Source organism: Aulonocara sp. 'chitande type north' Nkhata Bay, linkage group LG3, assembly GCF_057382095.1.
Source record: "Aulonocara sp. 'chitande type north' Nkhata Bay isolate Kocher_YH1m ecotype deep benthic linkage group LG3, A_spYH_male_GT1.1, whole genome shotgun sequence".
In the NCBI taxonomy this organism is placed as follows: Eukaryota; Metazoa; Chordata; class Actinopteri; order Cichliformes; family Cichlidae; genus Aulonocara; species Aulonocara sp. 'chitande type north' Nkhata Bay.
In genome coordinates, this window is record NC_141346.1 from 17,386,636 (window position 1) to 17,404,696 (window position 18,061).

The 18,061-nt window shown below is 39.6% G+C and overlaps 1 protein-coding gene across 1 annotated transcript; it reads right to left on the reverse strand.

Moving 5' to 3' along the window:
* Positions 1-7,647: 7,647 nt before the first annotated feature.
* Positions 7,648-17,430, reverse strand: LOC147334256 (uncharacterized). Its single transcript, XM_086286775.1, has 3 exons — positions 17,330-17,430; positions 11,999-12,337; positions 7,648-9,894 (listed from the first exon to the last, which is right to left on the reverse strand). Exons 1-3 carry the CDS (start codon positions 17,385-17,387, stop codon positions 9,728-9,730), a joined length of 564 nt encoding a protein of 187 aa, XP_086142901.1. The 5' UTR covers positions 17,388-17,430; the 3' UTR covers positions 7,648-9,727.
* Positions 17,431-18,061: the final 631 nt, after the last annotated feature.

Sequence of the window (18,061 nt, forward strand, 5' to 3'; positions counted from 1 at the left end):
GTGTTCAGCAGAACTTGCAGCTTTGTGGATGGTAAAGAGGCATGTTTGTGTCTCTGTCAGTTTTCTGGAGAAACTGGCTCAGAGTGCCAGTACGTGTTGCTCAGTACATTTTAGTTTCTTTTTGTGTCTGTTGTCTTTGTTCATGAACTGTCTGATTAAGTGATTTGATTCCAATCTCAGTGCAGCAAAAACATCTTAAATGTTGCAGTTTCTGTGTCTGCGAGTCCATCAGGGTCGCGGACAAAGAGCAGGTTCCTGTGATCAGACTGATGTTCTCTGTCGCTACAAATAGTTCAAACAACTGAAGGAAAATAAGTGCAAGTTACATTATTCTAAAACGTTTTAATTGTTTTAGTTCACTCTTCTGACAGGATGGAACAACTAAAATGTTTAATGAAACATAAAACACTTTGTAAGGTCCATGTACCCTGTTGTTTTTCCACTGACCTAAAGGAACATCCTTAAAATTGATTCCACACAAGTAGAAAGTTAAATAAAATGTTACAAAACTAAAAACCAAAAGCTAAAATATAACAAGATAAAAATCTAAAAGTAATAAGACCTCAGTACCAACAGCTATCAACAAGTGGATGCACCAGTTTATCCTTGTTAACCTGATTTACAAGACAAATCTTAAACCTGTGCTAGACTATTCATCACAGTGTAGTTGCTGGAGGCGTGTTTGTGTATCTGTCAGTATCCTGGTTAACTTGGATCAGCAGTGAGGGTCAGAACTAAATGTTGCTCAGTACATTTTTTCTTTTCTTTTGTGCAGCTGTGATTGCAGATGTTCTTCTGCCTTCAGAAACCATCATATGTGAATCAAACAAATGACAAAAAGACTTTCTGACCAGGTGCAGACCAGCAACAGAAAATAATAAATAAAAATAGTATAAATTTTATATTGAGAAATCATATTGTAAGAACCTGCTTTTTTAATTTGATGAACATATCAAAACTTAGATCCATGTGTCAACAAGTGAACTTTTGTCTGTACTGCTGTGGAAATTTTTTGAATAACCTGCAACACGCCCAGTGAGTCCAAAGTAGAGAGAAACATCCCAGCCAAAACAGCAGGATGATGGTGATCTCTGACGATGGGCACCACCCTCACATCTTTCATACACGCACAAACAAAAACATTCCACATTGCCCATGTCACTTGTTTTATGCTTAGCCCTCACCTAAAGCAGAAGGAGTCTAACTATCTGTGCATCTCCCATGAACTCACAATGGCCCCAGTGTGTGTTTGCAGTTATTTATTTGTAAAAAATGTTTGGTATCATGTATGATTTTCGTTTCACTTCTCACGTGTACTCCACTTTGTGTTGGTCTTTCACGTAGAATTCCAATAAAATTGATTCATGTTTGTGGCTGTAATGTGACAAAATGTGGAAAAGTTTAAGGGGGGCGAATACTTTTGCAAGCCACTGTATGTGTCCACGATTGTGTGCTTGTGTTTGGTTTTTCTGTTTTTCTATGTGTCCGGTCGAGTCTCTCTCTGGGAACATCTCAGGACCCCCCAGGTATGGAGGCCTCTGTCCCCCCACCACACTCCCTGCCAGTGGCTGCTGCCCTCATCCGTCAGTGTGTTGGTGGTGTTCGGTGCTGGGTGCTCAAGTGTGCACCTGTCTCACTCCCAGTGACTGCTTGGTGGGACCTGGTGACCGGGGCACGGGTGGGACCCCTTGGGGAGGTGGGGTGCCCTCGGGGCTCGGTCCACTCTGGCACAGTTGGCTCCCGGCAAGGCCTGCAGGCTTGCCACTGCAGCCCTGTGTGGCTTCTGCACTGTGACTGTGGGGGGGCCCACGTCTGGGGCTCTCCTCAGCACTTTCCAGGAGGGTTACACGGTTGTCTCTTTCGGTGGTCCTGCTTGGGCTTTAGCATTCTGGGGTCCTCTAGATGTCAGGGACCTGGGTCTCCTTCATGCCTGCTTCATGCTCTCGGGGGCAGGGCTATGGCTCCCCACATCCTCTAGTAGATTGTTACATGGATAAACTTTTTGAACAGACAACTGAGTGTTTTTGAACTCTAACACAGGTGTACACACGTGTGTTTATAGAAACAAACTGTATCTTCCTTCGCTGCATATCTGGCACTGTCAGCCTCACCTGCTGCTCAATAACATTTAATATTTAGTATTTACTGGGGGGGGGGGGTTATTGTTTATTTTATTTTCATTTGCTGAACAGACAGACTTGACTGGGGGAAGGAAAGAAAGAAAGAAAGAAAAGAAAGAAAGAAAGAAAGAAAGAAAGAAAGAAAGAAAGAAAGAAAGAAAGAAAGAAAGAAAAACAGCGGGGAAGAGGGATGGTGATAAAGGGCAAAAACCGATAAAACAAACAGACAAAAAATACATATATCACCTGTTGAGAAATAAAAAAGAGAAAACAAGCAAAGAAAAAGAGAGCAATATAAAAAACAACATCACTGCGATGGTCTATGTGAATATAACAGTAAATACTAAATATTAAACATTATTGTGCAGCACATAAGATCAACAGAACACAGTGTGCTTTGAGGTAGGAGCCAAAAAGGGTGTAGTTTGTGTGTGTGATGACCCGTGTGTACACCTGTGAGCATGAACGCGCTTGTTTTTTTAAAAGGTTCCTTCATGTAATAATCTGCTAGAGGGTGTGGGGAGCCACAGCCCCGTCCTCCAGGGCATGAAGCAGGTATGGAGGAGATCAAAACTCCAGACATCCAGAGGCCCCCAGAACACAAGAGACCAAGGAAGACTAACAGAGGGGCAGCCGCGCCACTGTCCCAGAAAGAGCTGAGGAGAGTCCCAGATGAGGGCTCACTCAACAGCCGTGGAGAAGAAGCCAGGGGGGGTTGCAGTGACGTGCCCGTGAGCTCCGCCGGCAGCCAGCTGTGCCTGAGTGACCGAGCCCCAGGCCGAGAGGCCGGGGGCACCTCACCCCCGAAGTGGCCCGAGCGAGCCCCAGGCTCCAGGCCCATTGCAACATTGACTGCGATGGTCAGTGATGATCTGAGGTTATGTTCAGCAGTAAAATGCTGCAAATAACAATTTACATCTTCAGTGGCTGAATAAATTTCTTTATTTATTCCAAAACTGATTTATTTACTTTCTTTTCTCAACCTGCAATATTGATTTTGTGTATGGATAAATGTTTTTGATAAAAAACGCTTTGACTCACTTTCCCCAGATGTTGTCCTTATTATTCCACAGTGTTAACTTTTTTCTTTCCCCCTTCGGCCACAGTGCTTTTGACAGATGATGTCACCCCTGCGATCAATTGTGCCAAACGTATCGTTAGGGAACAAGGCATCACAGCCTGGTAAGAACAGATCATTATGTGATTGGGATGCACTGATAGTTCTGTGTTCATTGGACTGACCTTTGAATCTGGTTTTAGGGTTGCCTGGCGCACTCGCTGTCAGGGCCAGGATCTCAGGCCCTATTTGTTCGGATGTCGTCTTTAATCAACACATAAACAGAAGGGTGTCATCGACATAGTAAATTGTCTCCATCCTTCTCTGTTTCTACTTTGAAAGGAAAACATATTGGGTGATCCAAATGATTAAAATCAGTTAAAATCTCTAATCTTTCAATGTTTTTCATTCCTCATTTAAAAAATTAAGAAAATGTGGTCTCATGTGTTCTAAATAAATCAGTAAATATGGAATGCTTTGTGTCCTTGATTAGACCTTTTCTTAAGGTTATGTTTAGTTGTAGCTTCATTTAAAGGAAGAAGAGCTTGTGAATTGGAACCACCACAGGAAAAGAGATTAAAGCCATATGTGTAGAAGAATGCGGTGACATACGACACTACCTCCTGTGTTAACAGACAAATTAACGGTCTCTCTCTCTCTCTCTCTCTCTCTCTCTCTCCTTTTATGGGAATGTCTGAATTTCTATACATACCAAGCTATCTCCTGTTTCAGCTGACAAGCTAAAGGTCTCTCCTTTTAAGGAAATATTATCAGTTCCATACATGCCACTCCTACTGCTCTGGAAACTTGCTTGAAGTATAAATAAAGAATGCTCTGAAAGCCCTGGGCGGTTTTCCTCTGTGTCACATCTGAATGCTGCACACGTTGCTGCAGAACAGATCGGACAGTGACAGGGGATCGCCCATGTATATGTACATGTAAAAAATCGATATCTGAGTTGTGAGTATCTTTATCTTCTAAACAATTTTCTCCTCACAGGTGCTGTGTATTTTTTGCATACACATATAACAGGATAGGTTTAGTGTTTTGTATTTTTAAATTTTAGTATGAACTTATACAAAATGCAGCAAACCTTTAAACAAACTGTTTTATTGACTATAAAATAGACTATAATCAGATTCATATTGGTATCGGCAGATATCCAAATGTATGATATCGGTATCGTGCCATCTCTAGTTTCAACCCAAGAATAACAACAAAAGAAGAAAACCTAAAAGGCCTTGTCTGAAGGGTGGGAGTGTTAAATGTGAAACATCTCACGTCTATCATATGATCTTGGTATGGATGGATTTGTCTACATGATGGTTTTCTGCTGTTTTCTCTCTGCATGGGCTGCTGATAAAAATATGAGTGGAGACAATGTGCAAAGATGCAAAAATATAATTGGAGACAGTGTGCTAAGGTGAGCACTAGAGACATAACAAAGGTTACGTGTTATATAAACTCAGTGTTGTTACTAACTCATGCGGTGTGAGCAAAATTTTCTGAGACCGAGCCCACGAATATCAAACCTCACTTGATTTAAATGTTTGGTTCAATATCATCTACTTTTGCACCTTAGGACTGTTTACAACTTCATTTTTGAAAAATACTGGTGACTGCCAGTGGTACTGTCTTTCACTAGGTCTTGTTAGGAGAGATGGTATCCATCCCACTTTGGATAGAGCACCTCTCATTTCTAAAAATCTTTTAAAATTTTAAAACATAGCTTTTTTTAAATTAAAGCATAACAGCTGTAATGTTTTCTCCCACTGAAAACTTTACGTCCAGATGAACAGAATCTACTTTTTGGAACATAAATTAATATTTCATTGTTCCTCTATTTTTTTTTCCTGCAGAAACTGAAGCAGATCGCTGACAGACGTCAGTCAAAGAATCCAGGTGATGGTGAAGCTCTCGCTCTGCTGGGTCAGGTGGCCAGAGCTGAGGGCGACAGGAAGAGAGCTGCTTTGTTTTATGAGAAAGCTCTGAACTATGACAAGGACAATGAAGAGTACTTGTCTGCTCTGTGCGAGCTGCGCCTGGAGCTGCAGGGATCATCCTCTGATTAATCAGGATCACTGCAAAGACTGGCTATAACTAACTTACAATCTTACATGGAGCAAAGAAGTATTTTTGATCTTTCGGAGAGTGATACGCTCAGAAAAAGCAGGATGTAATTAATCTTTTCCAATATGTATTTTATCTTTTAGTTTCTAAATCCTCAAATTAGTTATTTAATTGCATATTAGGTTAATTGATATCACCAAGGCACTGAGATGATGCACGTGTGAATGCTTGTTGGTCCCTCTGTGTACTCTGCCTCTCGCAGAGAGGCGGCTGTGATAAACCCTGAACTGGAAAAGCAGAGGATGGAGGGACATTAGTACACATTTAAATTAGTATTTCTTTCTTCTTTTGTAGTTTCATGTGATCAATGCTCAAATAAAGGTAGCTGTATATTGTACTCTGTGCTTTAATTTATTTAGTGTAATTGGTTTAATATGGAAAAATCCTTTAATAAAACTTGTTGTTCAGTTGCTGTCAGGGTCCTGGGTCGGAGTGACCTGCTGGCGGACTGGCCACACCCGAAGCCACACACCTGCTGCTGATCAGGCCTCGTCGGGGGAGCTACTTAGGAGAGTCTTGGAGCTCCTACCAACGTGGGATCATTGCTTGAGACTCCATGTTAGTCACCCAGTTGTGCTTGGTTAGTGTGTGTATATGCCTGCGGTTTTATGTGTCCTGACGGCTGCTTCTATTGTGTCCCCAGGAGAGGGGTGGACAGCAGCCAGCACGGGGAGTGCTGAGACACGGGAGCGGAGAGCACAAACGCTAGGAGAAGACACGACACGGGAGTCTGGGGAAAGCACGGGGATTTATTGTTTAGTTTCATACATAAATAAACGCACTGCTTGTAGAGCACCGCGCCTGGGTCCTCCTTCCCTACACCCCCACAGTCTGCCTGTCAAACTGTGACAGTTGCTCTTGTTTTAAGATATTTTCTCTTGAAGTGAGAAAGAAGTAGACGTTTTGAATTTATTAAACATAATAAAGTACTGGGAATGAGAGCTTCAACACTTAATTTATTTCTCGCTTTATTAAATGCCAAAGATGGGAGGTAATGATGTTCAAATACTTAATAGGTATAAGTGTTCACGCATATTAAACCGTGAAGTGTTTACTTTTGCTCTTTAGTTTAGGCTGAACCACTTTGATCCTGTTGCTGTCTCCATGTATCATCTTGTGGTCGAAGCAGATTTCCACTGAAAGTGCCGACTGCCAATTTTTTTTTTTTATCCGTGCCTGGCTTTTTATCCGGAGGACAGTGTTCCCCGATTGTTCCTACCTTTCTCTGTCAGCATGACTCATCCTGCACTTTCAGTCAGAGGTTAGCCAATTTCATTGGAATGTGGAAAACACAGATAAGGCAGGAAAGACAATAAAATGGAAGAAGTTAATATGTGTGGTTCTGTAATACCAACGCTGATTGTTTACTGGCCAAGAGGAAAAGTGCCTCAATTCACTTGTGCTTGCCAGCATGTATGTACTAAAAGATAATGCATTTTTTTATATGTCTTGGATAAAAAAAATGTTAAGTGTTGCACAGTTTTTAAGGGAAGAGCATTCAAAAACAAATAATTACATGTTCTGATGTCACAGGGTTAGGACTGTGGGTACATCAGAGGCTAAAAACAGATGGTGATCATTTCTGTCTCTGTCAAAATTCAAGAGGAGACACATAAGAAAAGTAACCTTCACGATAAAAGTGCAGAAAGGAAAATCTACATTAATAGACAAAATTTCATTTTTTTTGTCTAAACATATTTTTTGTAGAATATGATTAATGTTGATCAATTCAAGAGAATAAGAGAATAAAATGTCCACTTTTCAACTACAGCCAGGAGGTGGCAGCACATCTCCTTTCTTCTCACACTTGGACTCATCAACTACTACTATTTTCGACAGCATGAAAACTAAAGAAAACACAAAGTTCACAAAGAAAATATCTCAGACCTTTTCACAGTCTGTAAGCAGTCTTGAGCTAGCATAACAGAAAAATACAAAAATAAAAGATATTACTAAAAGTATCCTCATATTTCTAATGTAAATTAGAAACTTTATATACAACATACATGAAAATCATTACTGTGTGTGCCTCTTAGACCACATGCAGAATAGCATTACTGTTGTGGCTGTAGCCGCATGTAGCTCTGTATCCATGCTAGTTCTCGCCCACATTGACAGGGTTGTACTTTCAACTAACTGTGGTCATGTGACCATCACAAATTTTACCTCAAACAAACTTTGCATTTTATACCACTTTTAACAAAACCTTAATTTTTAATCACATATCTTAAAAAAAGATTTTAATTAAAGCTACATTTTTTATTTATTATAAAAACACATTTATCAAACTGTCTCAGGGACAGTTACAGGTTGGCTTGCAGGCCACTGCACACTAGGAGTGAGGAACAGACCATGCACGGTGTAATTAACATGGTAAGAAAACAGATTGACCTTATGACAAAATCAGGTTTAAATCAGGCTTTTGTCCCCTATAATTTTTAACTTTTTAAAAGTTACTTAAGACAAAAGATAAAAGGATAAAAACATCTTTATTAATCACATTATCAACCCCTCAAACATACAAATATACAGATGCTACGATCATCACAGCATTAATCTATGATACATTACATTGTGACACACAAGTCCAATCTTACATGTCACTCTGTGCTTGATATTTGTCAGGGAGGTTTGTTGGCCATTAAAAAAAACGTGGTCCATAAATGTCCTGACAATCAAAAGGATGATAAATGGCCACCACCCCACCACTGACCAACAGAGAAGTTTAACACGGAAACAACAATGTAGTGAAACATCAACATTTTAATTACAAAGACAAAAAAATAAAATAAAAATAAAATGCTTGCAGGTTGTTTCAAACTCTGAAAGTGAGGAGCAAACATACAAGGCAGGATTTTGCCTTATATTCAGGTAACTTCAGGGTCAACCTGGGTTTTCTGTACTACATGGGTGGCTCGCTTCTTACTGGAGTAAATCGCCATGGTAACGATGAGCATCAGCAATAAATTTAAATTCTTACACTCAACTTTACTCGTTGATCTTTTTTTTTTCCTTTTTGCAGCAAACAACTTTAAAATTTTACATCTTGTTATTGTTCTATAAGCATTAACATCTTATCCAAAAGCAGGACACCTGCACATTTAAAATCCAGGGGAGAGAATAAAAACATTTCTGCTGATATAGATTCTCTGCTCGGGGAACACGTTTTATATGAGCAGCTTGTTAAGCCACACATTAGCCATGACGACACTCCTCTGATTCTACAAATTAGAATTAGAACAATTACATTTATAAATCACCAAATGACTACACACACACTCCTGTGACATTGCCACACACAGTTTGTGCTCCATTGCGTGGATTTAGTAAGTTCAGGCTTAACCTGATCCTGACAGTTTTAGATTTTATTCTTCCAGCTGTTTAAGTGTTTGAGAGTCACGATTAAATATAAAAACAGACTTCAAACATCTGTTGCTGCCAACAGAAAAAAAAATAAAGCTACAAAATTGCATCTAAGAATTTACATTCATTGCTGAAACTGATCATGAAAACACAAAGACATCAGACCCATATTAAAACTCTTTAGACCCTCTTGCTGTCCCCTACCTGTCACAGGTAGGGGACAGCAAAAACTGATTGGGTAGTAGGTGATTTCCATAGCTGCTGATCTTTGATCTGATCAGTCTAAACTGTAGGGGGTGCCAGCTTGTCCCTGCTCAGAGAGCATTAACAGGTTTTCACAGAGCATCCAGTACAAAGGACAAAATAAAGCAAAAAACAACTGCTGCACTAAAAACAGCCCAGAGGTGCCAAAGTAGATGATCTTTGATGTCAAAATCATCCAAATTTATATGAGATTTCAGGTTTTTGATATTTTTCATAGATCATAGACGATTTCATAATTTATACTGTATAATTCTCTAATAATAATAATAATTCTATATAATAATTAATAATAATTCTCTAATATTAAGACTTGTATTTTTAAATAAATATTAAGTTATACTATAATCAAATTAGATTATATGATCTTATTCGTGTTAATTATTAATTCAAATATATATATATATTTTTTTTAGTAAAGAAAATGATTTCTTAATTATATTTATAGAGGTTTTTCCATTCGTTTGTTCATTTATTTACAATTTTAATTTCGTAATCTAACACCAGGGATGGATGATGGATAGAAAGCCTTGAACAAAAAAAAATAAAATAATGTGCAAGATGCACAATGGTATCCACAGCAGCCTTGTTGATATTTTCTGATCACTAACACAGAGATTTAAGTCTCATCTGTGATTAAAAGGTGAGAAAAGAGAGATGCTGCACGCAGTTCTAATAAAATCACACCGTTTAAAACACATTCACATTTTTATGGAACAGCAGGACCTCAAATCATTCAGCACACAGTATGCAGACCTCAGGCATTTTACATCAGCTGTTTAACATTTGCTGTTAGCTACACATAATTTCTGTGATCCTGATTTCTGCAGATAATTATGGAAATAGCAGTAATTATTATTATTAGGAAAGTAAAAACTGAAAAAAGTATTATGACAGGAAGAAATTTATCCCTGTCTCTTCCATCCTTGTCTCCTCCATCCTTGGTGTCTTCATCTGTGAAACCTGCAGAGTAGAAACAGGTGTGAGGAGTCTAACCACCGAGTATGCTGAAAATATTTCATCTTTCACATTTTCAGACAGTTATATATCTCATGGGGGTAATACAGAACAACCAGAATAATACATATTGATTTTATCTGCTGATATTTGGCTAATAACTATTGTGTGGACCTGCTGTGGTCATTCAAGCTCATCACTCAAACACTCTTTCACCTCTCATATGCGACGGCAGCTAAGGTGAATTTATTTTGTTCTTCTCCTGAGTTTCTTAAACATATCTATTTTAAGGTAATGACTGTCAATCATGTCCTTGGATGACCTTTGAACTTCTTTATTAACAATTGCCCCTACTCCAACTTTCTCTTTCTGACTACACCACAGTAGAAAAGTTTGAATACACCTGCGCCTGGCCTTGCTTTCCTTTCACCTGGTCTCCTACCTACAGAGTATATCTACCGTCCTTATCTCCATCATGTCACCCTACTCTGTTTCGTTACCAGTCATAGTCCCTACACTCATCTCCACTCTTGCCTTTCCTTCTCTCTCACTGCCTCCTAACACACCATCCCCCTCATCTCTTCCTTTGTCTTTGGCCAACAGTTGCACAGTTTCACCTTTTTGGCCAAAAGCACCAGGGGCAGTCAGGGGTAACCCAAATCGATCCAGTATGATAAACTCATTGTTGATGATTTACATGTTTGATTTGTCAAATATGTTATGTCTAATTCCTGACACAACCCTCTCAAATATTCTGAGCTTGGCACTGGCAGTAGGAGTACACTGGACTGCGTCCTCCCCATGTTGTTGTTGTTACTACTACTACAATAACAATGTGAAACAAGTTATCAGACAGAGCTGGTACAAGTTTAAATGACCCATTTCTCACCACCAAGAGGCTAAGTGTCATGGTTCGGCTGTGTGGCAGGCAGGAGGAGGACCCAAAATGCAAAACTCACAGACTCAGGGGATGAACTCAAAAATCACAGCTTTAATGCTGGAGAGGCAGATAGCAGGAAATACAAAACTAAACTGGGAAAACTAAATACAAAGCTCGCCAAGAAACACAGGGAGAAACACACACAGCATGAGGGACAACGCGACACAGAACTGAGGGAGACGCAGACATAAATACACAGAGGGTTAATGAGGGAATAGGGAGCACACGGGGAACACAGGTGACACTGATAATCATAACAAGACACGGCAGGAGTGAACGCAACACTGACGGGAGACGGGCAAAGTAAAGCAGGAAGTACAGAGGTTCAGACAGGAGGAGAGAGAGCACGGGGAAAACACAGACATAACGGGCTGGGGAAAACATAGAATAAAACACAAGGAGAGACGAGGGCTCACAGATACACAGAGGGGCACACAGGGGGTAAAAGCCATGAAGGGGAAACACTTAGGGAACAACACAACAGGGCAACTCAGGAAACATGGCCTAAGGAACAAAATACAAAAATACAAGAAAACTAAGAATACTGGGCCAACATGGCCCAGGACCATGACACTTTCCACGTGGTCACCCTCCTGATCTGCTGCATCAGCACTAGGGATGTGAACCGGTATCCGGTGCCATTATGGCATCATGGTTCTGATATAAAGGGTAACCAGACCGAAAAGCAGTGCACATTATACTTTTTTGTCCCTAAGACGTCATACACTTTGGATTCTAGCCAATCATTTTACCTTTCCAAGGATAGTAGGCAAGGAAAGGCAAGGAAAATGTATTTATATAGCACAATTCAACAAGAAGGTGATTCAAAGTGCCTTACAGAGACATTTAAAAAAATAAAAAGCATGACTTAAAATTTATTTAAAAAAAAACAGTAGATAAAATCAGAACAGTAGATAAAATCAGTAGTTAAATGTAAGTCAGGGGCACACAGGAGGTAATCAAATAAGGAACATTTTAACTAAATAATCCTAGGAACCAAGGCATAACTAGGGAATAAAATACAAAACACACAAAAACTGAGAATACTGGGCCCACATGGCCCAGGACCATGACACTAAGCTAGGGAGTAGTTCACCGCCAACACCCTTACAAACACAGAATCACACACAGATCATACACTGTAAGTTAAACATCAATCTACAAACTCACCTGAGGTTGAGACTGTGAGGTTGACAGAGTGCTTAGTCTCAGTTGTGACACTTTCTTTGTTCCTGGTTGTAATCTCACACTCGTATGTTCCCGTGTCGCTGGTGCTGACGTTCTTCAGAATCACTGAAACGTCTCCGTCCTTCATGGTTGGATCTCTCAGCTCCACTCGGCCTTTGAAGAACTCATGCTGGTAGTCTTCATATGGACGCTGGTTTCGGAAGAAGAACACATAGGTGTCTGACTTGAGATCAGATCTTCTCCACTCCAGCAGGATGATGACGTCACCTCTGGGACTCTGACACTGAAGAATGGAATCTTCTCCAGGCCTCACTTTGAGCTCTGTGGGATATAAACACAAAGAGAACAGAAAAAACAAACATCAATAATGTGTTACTGCACATCTTTGAGATGTACTGCGGATTAAAGTGTTAATAATTTAGAAAACTCCTGACTGAAATATTTCTGATTAGCTCTGATGTGTGAAATCCTCTGCTATTGTTTGCTATACTGCATGAGCTTTTTGAGCATGACATCTTTCCTCCACTTATTCTGTCAAAACAACTTTCTCACAAGAGCCACTCAAACCTGCGACCATGTATGGCAGAGTAAAAAGAAGCAACTCTGTCAAAGACTTTAATGATTAATGTTTGAAGAAAGCCAGCAAGAATGTACATGTTGCTCTAAACCAGGTGTCTCAAACCTAAATGAGCTGTGGGCAACTGCTGGCACTGTCATCTTATTGGAAAGCTCTTTTAGTGTTCAAGTAGAACAAACAAAGAAACAAGAAAACACCCACAAATATGTTCAAAAATGTAATGTTTTAGGGGTTTTTTTTATTTCAAATATTGTTTAACAAGACAAGACTGCAAGAGTGCAAATCTCTTCTTTCTCACTCCTAACTAACTGAAGCTTTTCACTACCAAATAAACAAGTTGGCCCTCTCTTTAAGGCCAGACACGTGCCAGCACTTCTATCGTTTTGTTCGCATTTAACAAAATGAAAATGCAGACATAAGTGTACACATTAGCTTTCTTTACAAACTCTCTCACTGAACTAACACAACTAACCCCTCAACATGTTTGTACTCTCTGCTCATATTGCCTTCATATTAAATGTGTTTTTGGTTTTTACAGAACTTATCATACAAATCCTCCCTAACAAAAAAAGTAACTTCAAAGGCCAAAATGCCTTACATCTCTTCACGCCAATAAACGGACCGAAGCAGGGGTGAAGTGGGCCACAGTTTGAGACTCTAAACATGAAGCTATAGGTTTTAAGAAAATTGTCACTTTTTAAGGAGATTTTTTTCCTGAGAGGTGAGGATACAAATTAGAGGTTTATATTATGACTATTATTGCTGGTGGTGACGTCAGCATTCACACATTTATGGTTTGCATGACTTTTAAAGCAAACATGTGAAAATAAATAACAGAATAACCGACATAAACTTTAGTTTTTCTTATTTATGACATAAAAATGATATACTAGACAAAGACTTTCGCTTAATGAGACCGTTTCTGTAGGACGGACAGTGATATCTATTTAAGGAGTCCAGCCACCGTACCACCCGGGTAATGGAGGAAATGAGTGTGCCGACTAGAGAAAAATCAACCGAGCGTGACCGAAGGTTACCGAAGAGAAAACAGATGATGGTTCCAATGCCGGAGAGATTGTCGAACGGAAGAGCCATAGAAGTTCCGTAGTGTGAAGGTATTTCGGCTATTTCAAGTCTGACAAAAAACAGAGTAGCGTGCACTGTAAATTGTGCCGAAAGCAAGTCTGGAAATACAATAAACTGGTGCATGCTCAGTCTCTGACTGGAAGCGCTAGTTCGTCATTCGGCTTTTGTCAGACTAAAGTAACTGTTAAAACTGTTTGAAAAGCTCAGCTATACAACAAGGAGAGATTGAGAATTTCCTTTTAGTTCTCAGTTTATTTGATATTGACAAAAGTTAGTCAGTTTTGTCTGATCTTCTGTAAAACAAACTAAGATTTATTTTTAGAATTAATATTTTGTTTCTAAGTGGAATTGACAATTTAGTCTGTTTCGTTTGTTCTATTTTGAAACTTAAACGCTTTAGCGGCTGCCTTTTGTGTAGTTTGCAATATTTGCCTTTATTTATCTGAAAAAGTCTCATGTTCCTTAAGTACATCTACCCTGTTGAACTTATTATGGGAAATAAATATTTCAATCAAAACAAGCTGCTGATTATTTCACATTTTACTTGTGAGCAACGGCACATTTAAATCTTACAAATATAGTTATTTGGCTTATATCGTGATAGATATCGTTATCGCCTGAAATGAAAAAAACATATCGTGATATGAAAAAATCTCATATCGCCCAGATCTAGTCTCACCTGCTGCTATTTCGTCAGATGCTTTCATTCTTTATGCCTGATGTGTTATCCATCCATCCATCCATTCGCTACCGCTTCTCCTTTTCAGGGTCGCGGGGGGCGCTGGAGCCTATCCCAGCCATCATAGGCAGGGTACACCCTGGACAGGTCGAAAGTCTGTCGCAGGGCTAACACGCAAGGACAGACAACCATTCGCACTCACATTCGCTCGCACATTTACACCTAATGGCAATTTGGATTTTCCAATTAACCTATCCCCACAAGCTGCATGTCTTTGGACGGTGGGAGGAAGCCGGAGTACTCGGAGGGAACCCACGCAGACACGGGGAGAACATGCAAACTCCACACAGTTTGCATGTGGAATTGATGGTGGAATTGAACTCAGGACTTTCTTGCTGTGCGGCAACAGTGCTAACCACCATGCCACCGTGCTCCTGATGTGTTATTTGGCTTCTAAACAAAAGCTGTTCAAATTTACACACAAGATCAATAAGCCCCCTGAAGAAGAGGGAACACTTTTACAGTGTGTCATGTGATGTTATTGATAACCTGTGCTGTTCTAAAGGCATCTCTCTGTTCTGACTTTGAGTCTTTGGGGAATTATATTGATCTTATAAAACCTCCATGCAGAACTGTGCAGAAAACGGTGCATGACAGACTGTTGCATTGTACAAGCAAAATGTTTTAGGAAAACTGACAGGTCTAATAAACATTTTATTATGATCTCAATTTAAAAAAAAAACAAGAAAATCAAAAAACAGCAAACCATTTGGAACTACTGCTGACATAAATGCTGTAAGAGTGTAAAAAAAGAAAAAGAAAAAACATAGTCTGTTTATTATTTAACTTTATTTCAGCAATCACTTGTAACTGTTACAATTCATTATAGAGTAAGAGGCACATGCCATTTAGTTATTAGCAAACATCCCTATTTTGGCACACAGGCGCACTCTTGCATGTCTGGCCTCTTTTTCTTTAATTACAGCTTGCCTATACCACTGTAACGCTTGCTGTGCAAATGTAATTGAGTACCTTGTAGATTCCAAGCTGCAACTGAGGCATCAAGCTAAAAAAACAACACTTTAATACCTAAACATAAAATGATATTTATTAAATACAGAGTGCCAAGACTGCAGCTCCAGAGGAAATGTTTTCAGTAACTCAGGACTGTTTCAAATAAATCACATTTTATTCACTGTTTTAATTATCTTTACCAGCAAGCATTTACAAAAAGTATGCAATACTAGACATGATTACAATTTTCAAGGACTGGAGGATGTCTTGGGGCAGAAAAATACCTGGTACCTTTCAAATTCTCGTTCGCCTAATCAACGTCAGGCTTTGATAAACTCTTACCACGGAAAGCAAAATCTGTCCTAATGAGCTGCGCAGCTCGGACACATTTTTGGCCTTTAACTCGAAAAAAAAAAGATTAATCCAGGCAAAATAATAGTGTCAATTCAGTTTTAATTACATAGCGTGAAATCACAACAACAATTACTTCAAGGGACTTTATATTTATATAGAGAAAAATCCAACAATCAGATGACCCCTGTGAGCAAGCACTTTAGTGACTGCGGGAAGGAAAAACTCCCTTTTAAAAGGAAGAAACCTCCGACAGAACCAGGCTCAGCAAAGAGTGACCATCTGCCACAACTGGCTGGGGTTGTGGGGAGGGAGATGGGACAAAAAACATACTGTGGAAGAGAGCCAGAGATTAATAACAATTAAATGCAGAGAGGTGAAAAAAAAACCCAATGAGTGAAAAAGGCAAGTGAAGAAGAAACATTTAATGTATCGTGGGAATCCTCCAGCAGCTTAGACATATTACAACGTAACTGAAGGAGAATTCACGATCACCTGATCCAGCTCGAACTATATGCTGGCTGAAACAACACACTTGGTTCCTGCTTGCCTCAAACTGGTCCTATCCATGCTCTAGTCCAATGGACACTGGATACAGTTCACCAGTTCTCCATAGTTATTATATTCTTCACTTTGTTTTCAAATTTCAGGTTCAAGGTATTTTTTTCTGTTCCAAAGAATAATGCATTCAACACAATTCAAACAAATCATTTTAACGTCGGAAAATATTTTCAGGTAACCACTCTGGTAAAGTAATAATAATAATAATGATAATACTAATCCATAACCCCTCGGCCAGCCTCCAGATATCTAGTTTCTGTGTTTGTGTAAATTATTGAAGTTGTCATAGTAGGCAGTTTCTTTCCCGCAGTCACCACAGTGCACATTGTTTACATTTGCTGCTATCATACAGCCCCCCATGCAACCTGCACGTGTCTGCACAGCCAGAGCAACGTGACAACATAACAAAAACACAGCAGTGAACAAGGGGAGGAGCACGTGTACGTGCCGCGTGAGTAGTGTTTAAAAATATGGAAGTACCTACTAGTTACAGACTTATGCGTTGTTGCCAGAGCTTTTGCGGAACCCATCAGATCAAACTCTTGCGGGGTTAGAGCGATGCCACCTTAAAATGAAACTGAAAAAATATTGCTCCTTAAACTGTGAGCATGACTTTCTCTGACTGTCTGCAGAAACAGCTGCCTGACAATCTCCCCACATAACACTGTAAAAACTGCATCTGCTTGAATCTACACTACAAAACACGCCCAAATGTTTCACTTGTGTTTAAGAGAGTTTGCATGTTGCTCTGCATTGCATGTCAAATAAGTCTTGAACTCGCTGACATTTTATTCCACGCATAATAACACATGCACCAACTGTCTAATGCTGGACTGAAAAAAATCGCACACTGTATGCCCAGCTTAAGGAGCATGCAAAGAAAGGTTGCTTGAAACCTTCACAGACATACACGCACCATCTGTTTCCGTCCTAACTTGCAAACATTGCAATATGCACGATGACATTATCAATGTTTACATTCTGATTTAAAAACACAGTCACGAGTTCGTCTTTTTTCGTCTTACCGTCTCCCAAACAAACTCACCTTCTAATCTACATCCCACCAAGATCGGAAGGGACAGGAAAACTTCAATGGACAACATGTCTGCAAGAAAGCTGCGCAACTGTTGATATGCACCAAGTGAAAGAAGCTGTTTGTTTTGAAATGCAAATGGAGGTGTGTCTTTGGCAGGGCGGCGCAGACATGTTTGAAGAGGGCGGGTGCTCAAAGTCAAAAAGGGGCACATTGAACCAGGCTGAATAACAACAACACACATTCAACAAGAATCTACTATGGGATCACATGATACTATATCGCTGTCATCAGGTGGGGACAAAGCAAAACAAACGTAGCCTATGTTTTACCTGATGGGTACAATAATGATGTTCAGGTGTTGCTGCTCTATGGCGTTATTTTTGTGCCTCATTTCTGAGGACGTAAAAAAAATTTTTTGGGAAGTACAATTCCTGCATCTGACCATGCAAACACTGTCCAAACTGTCCCTAGCTGATGACAGTTATATGGTGTGATCCCTTATTAGATTCTTGATGAATGTGTGTTGTTGTTATTCAGCCTGGTTCAATGTGCCCCTTTTTGACTTTGAGCACCCGCCCCTTTAAACATCTCTGCACGGCCCTGCTCCATAAGAAACATATTAGTGTTTAAAATGTGGTTTTAATTGGATAGAGCATTTATGAGATGCTTTTCTTTAAATTATTTATTAATTAAAAAAAAATAAGTGAGTCTAAAGTGACCCTCCCTGCTGGTATTTTTCAT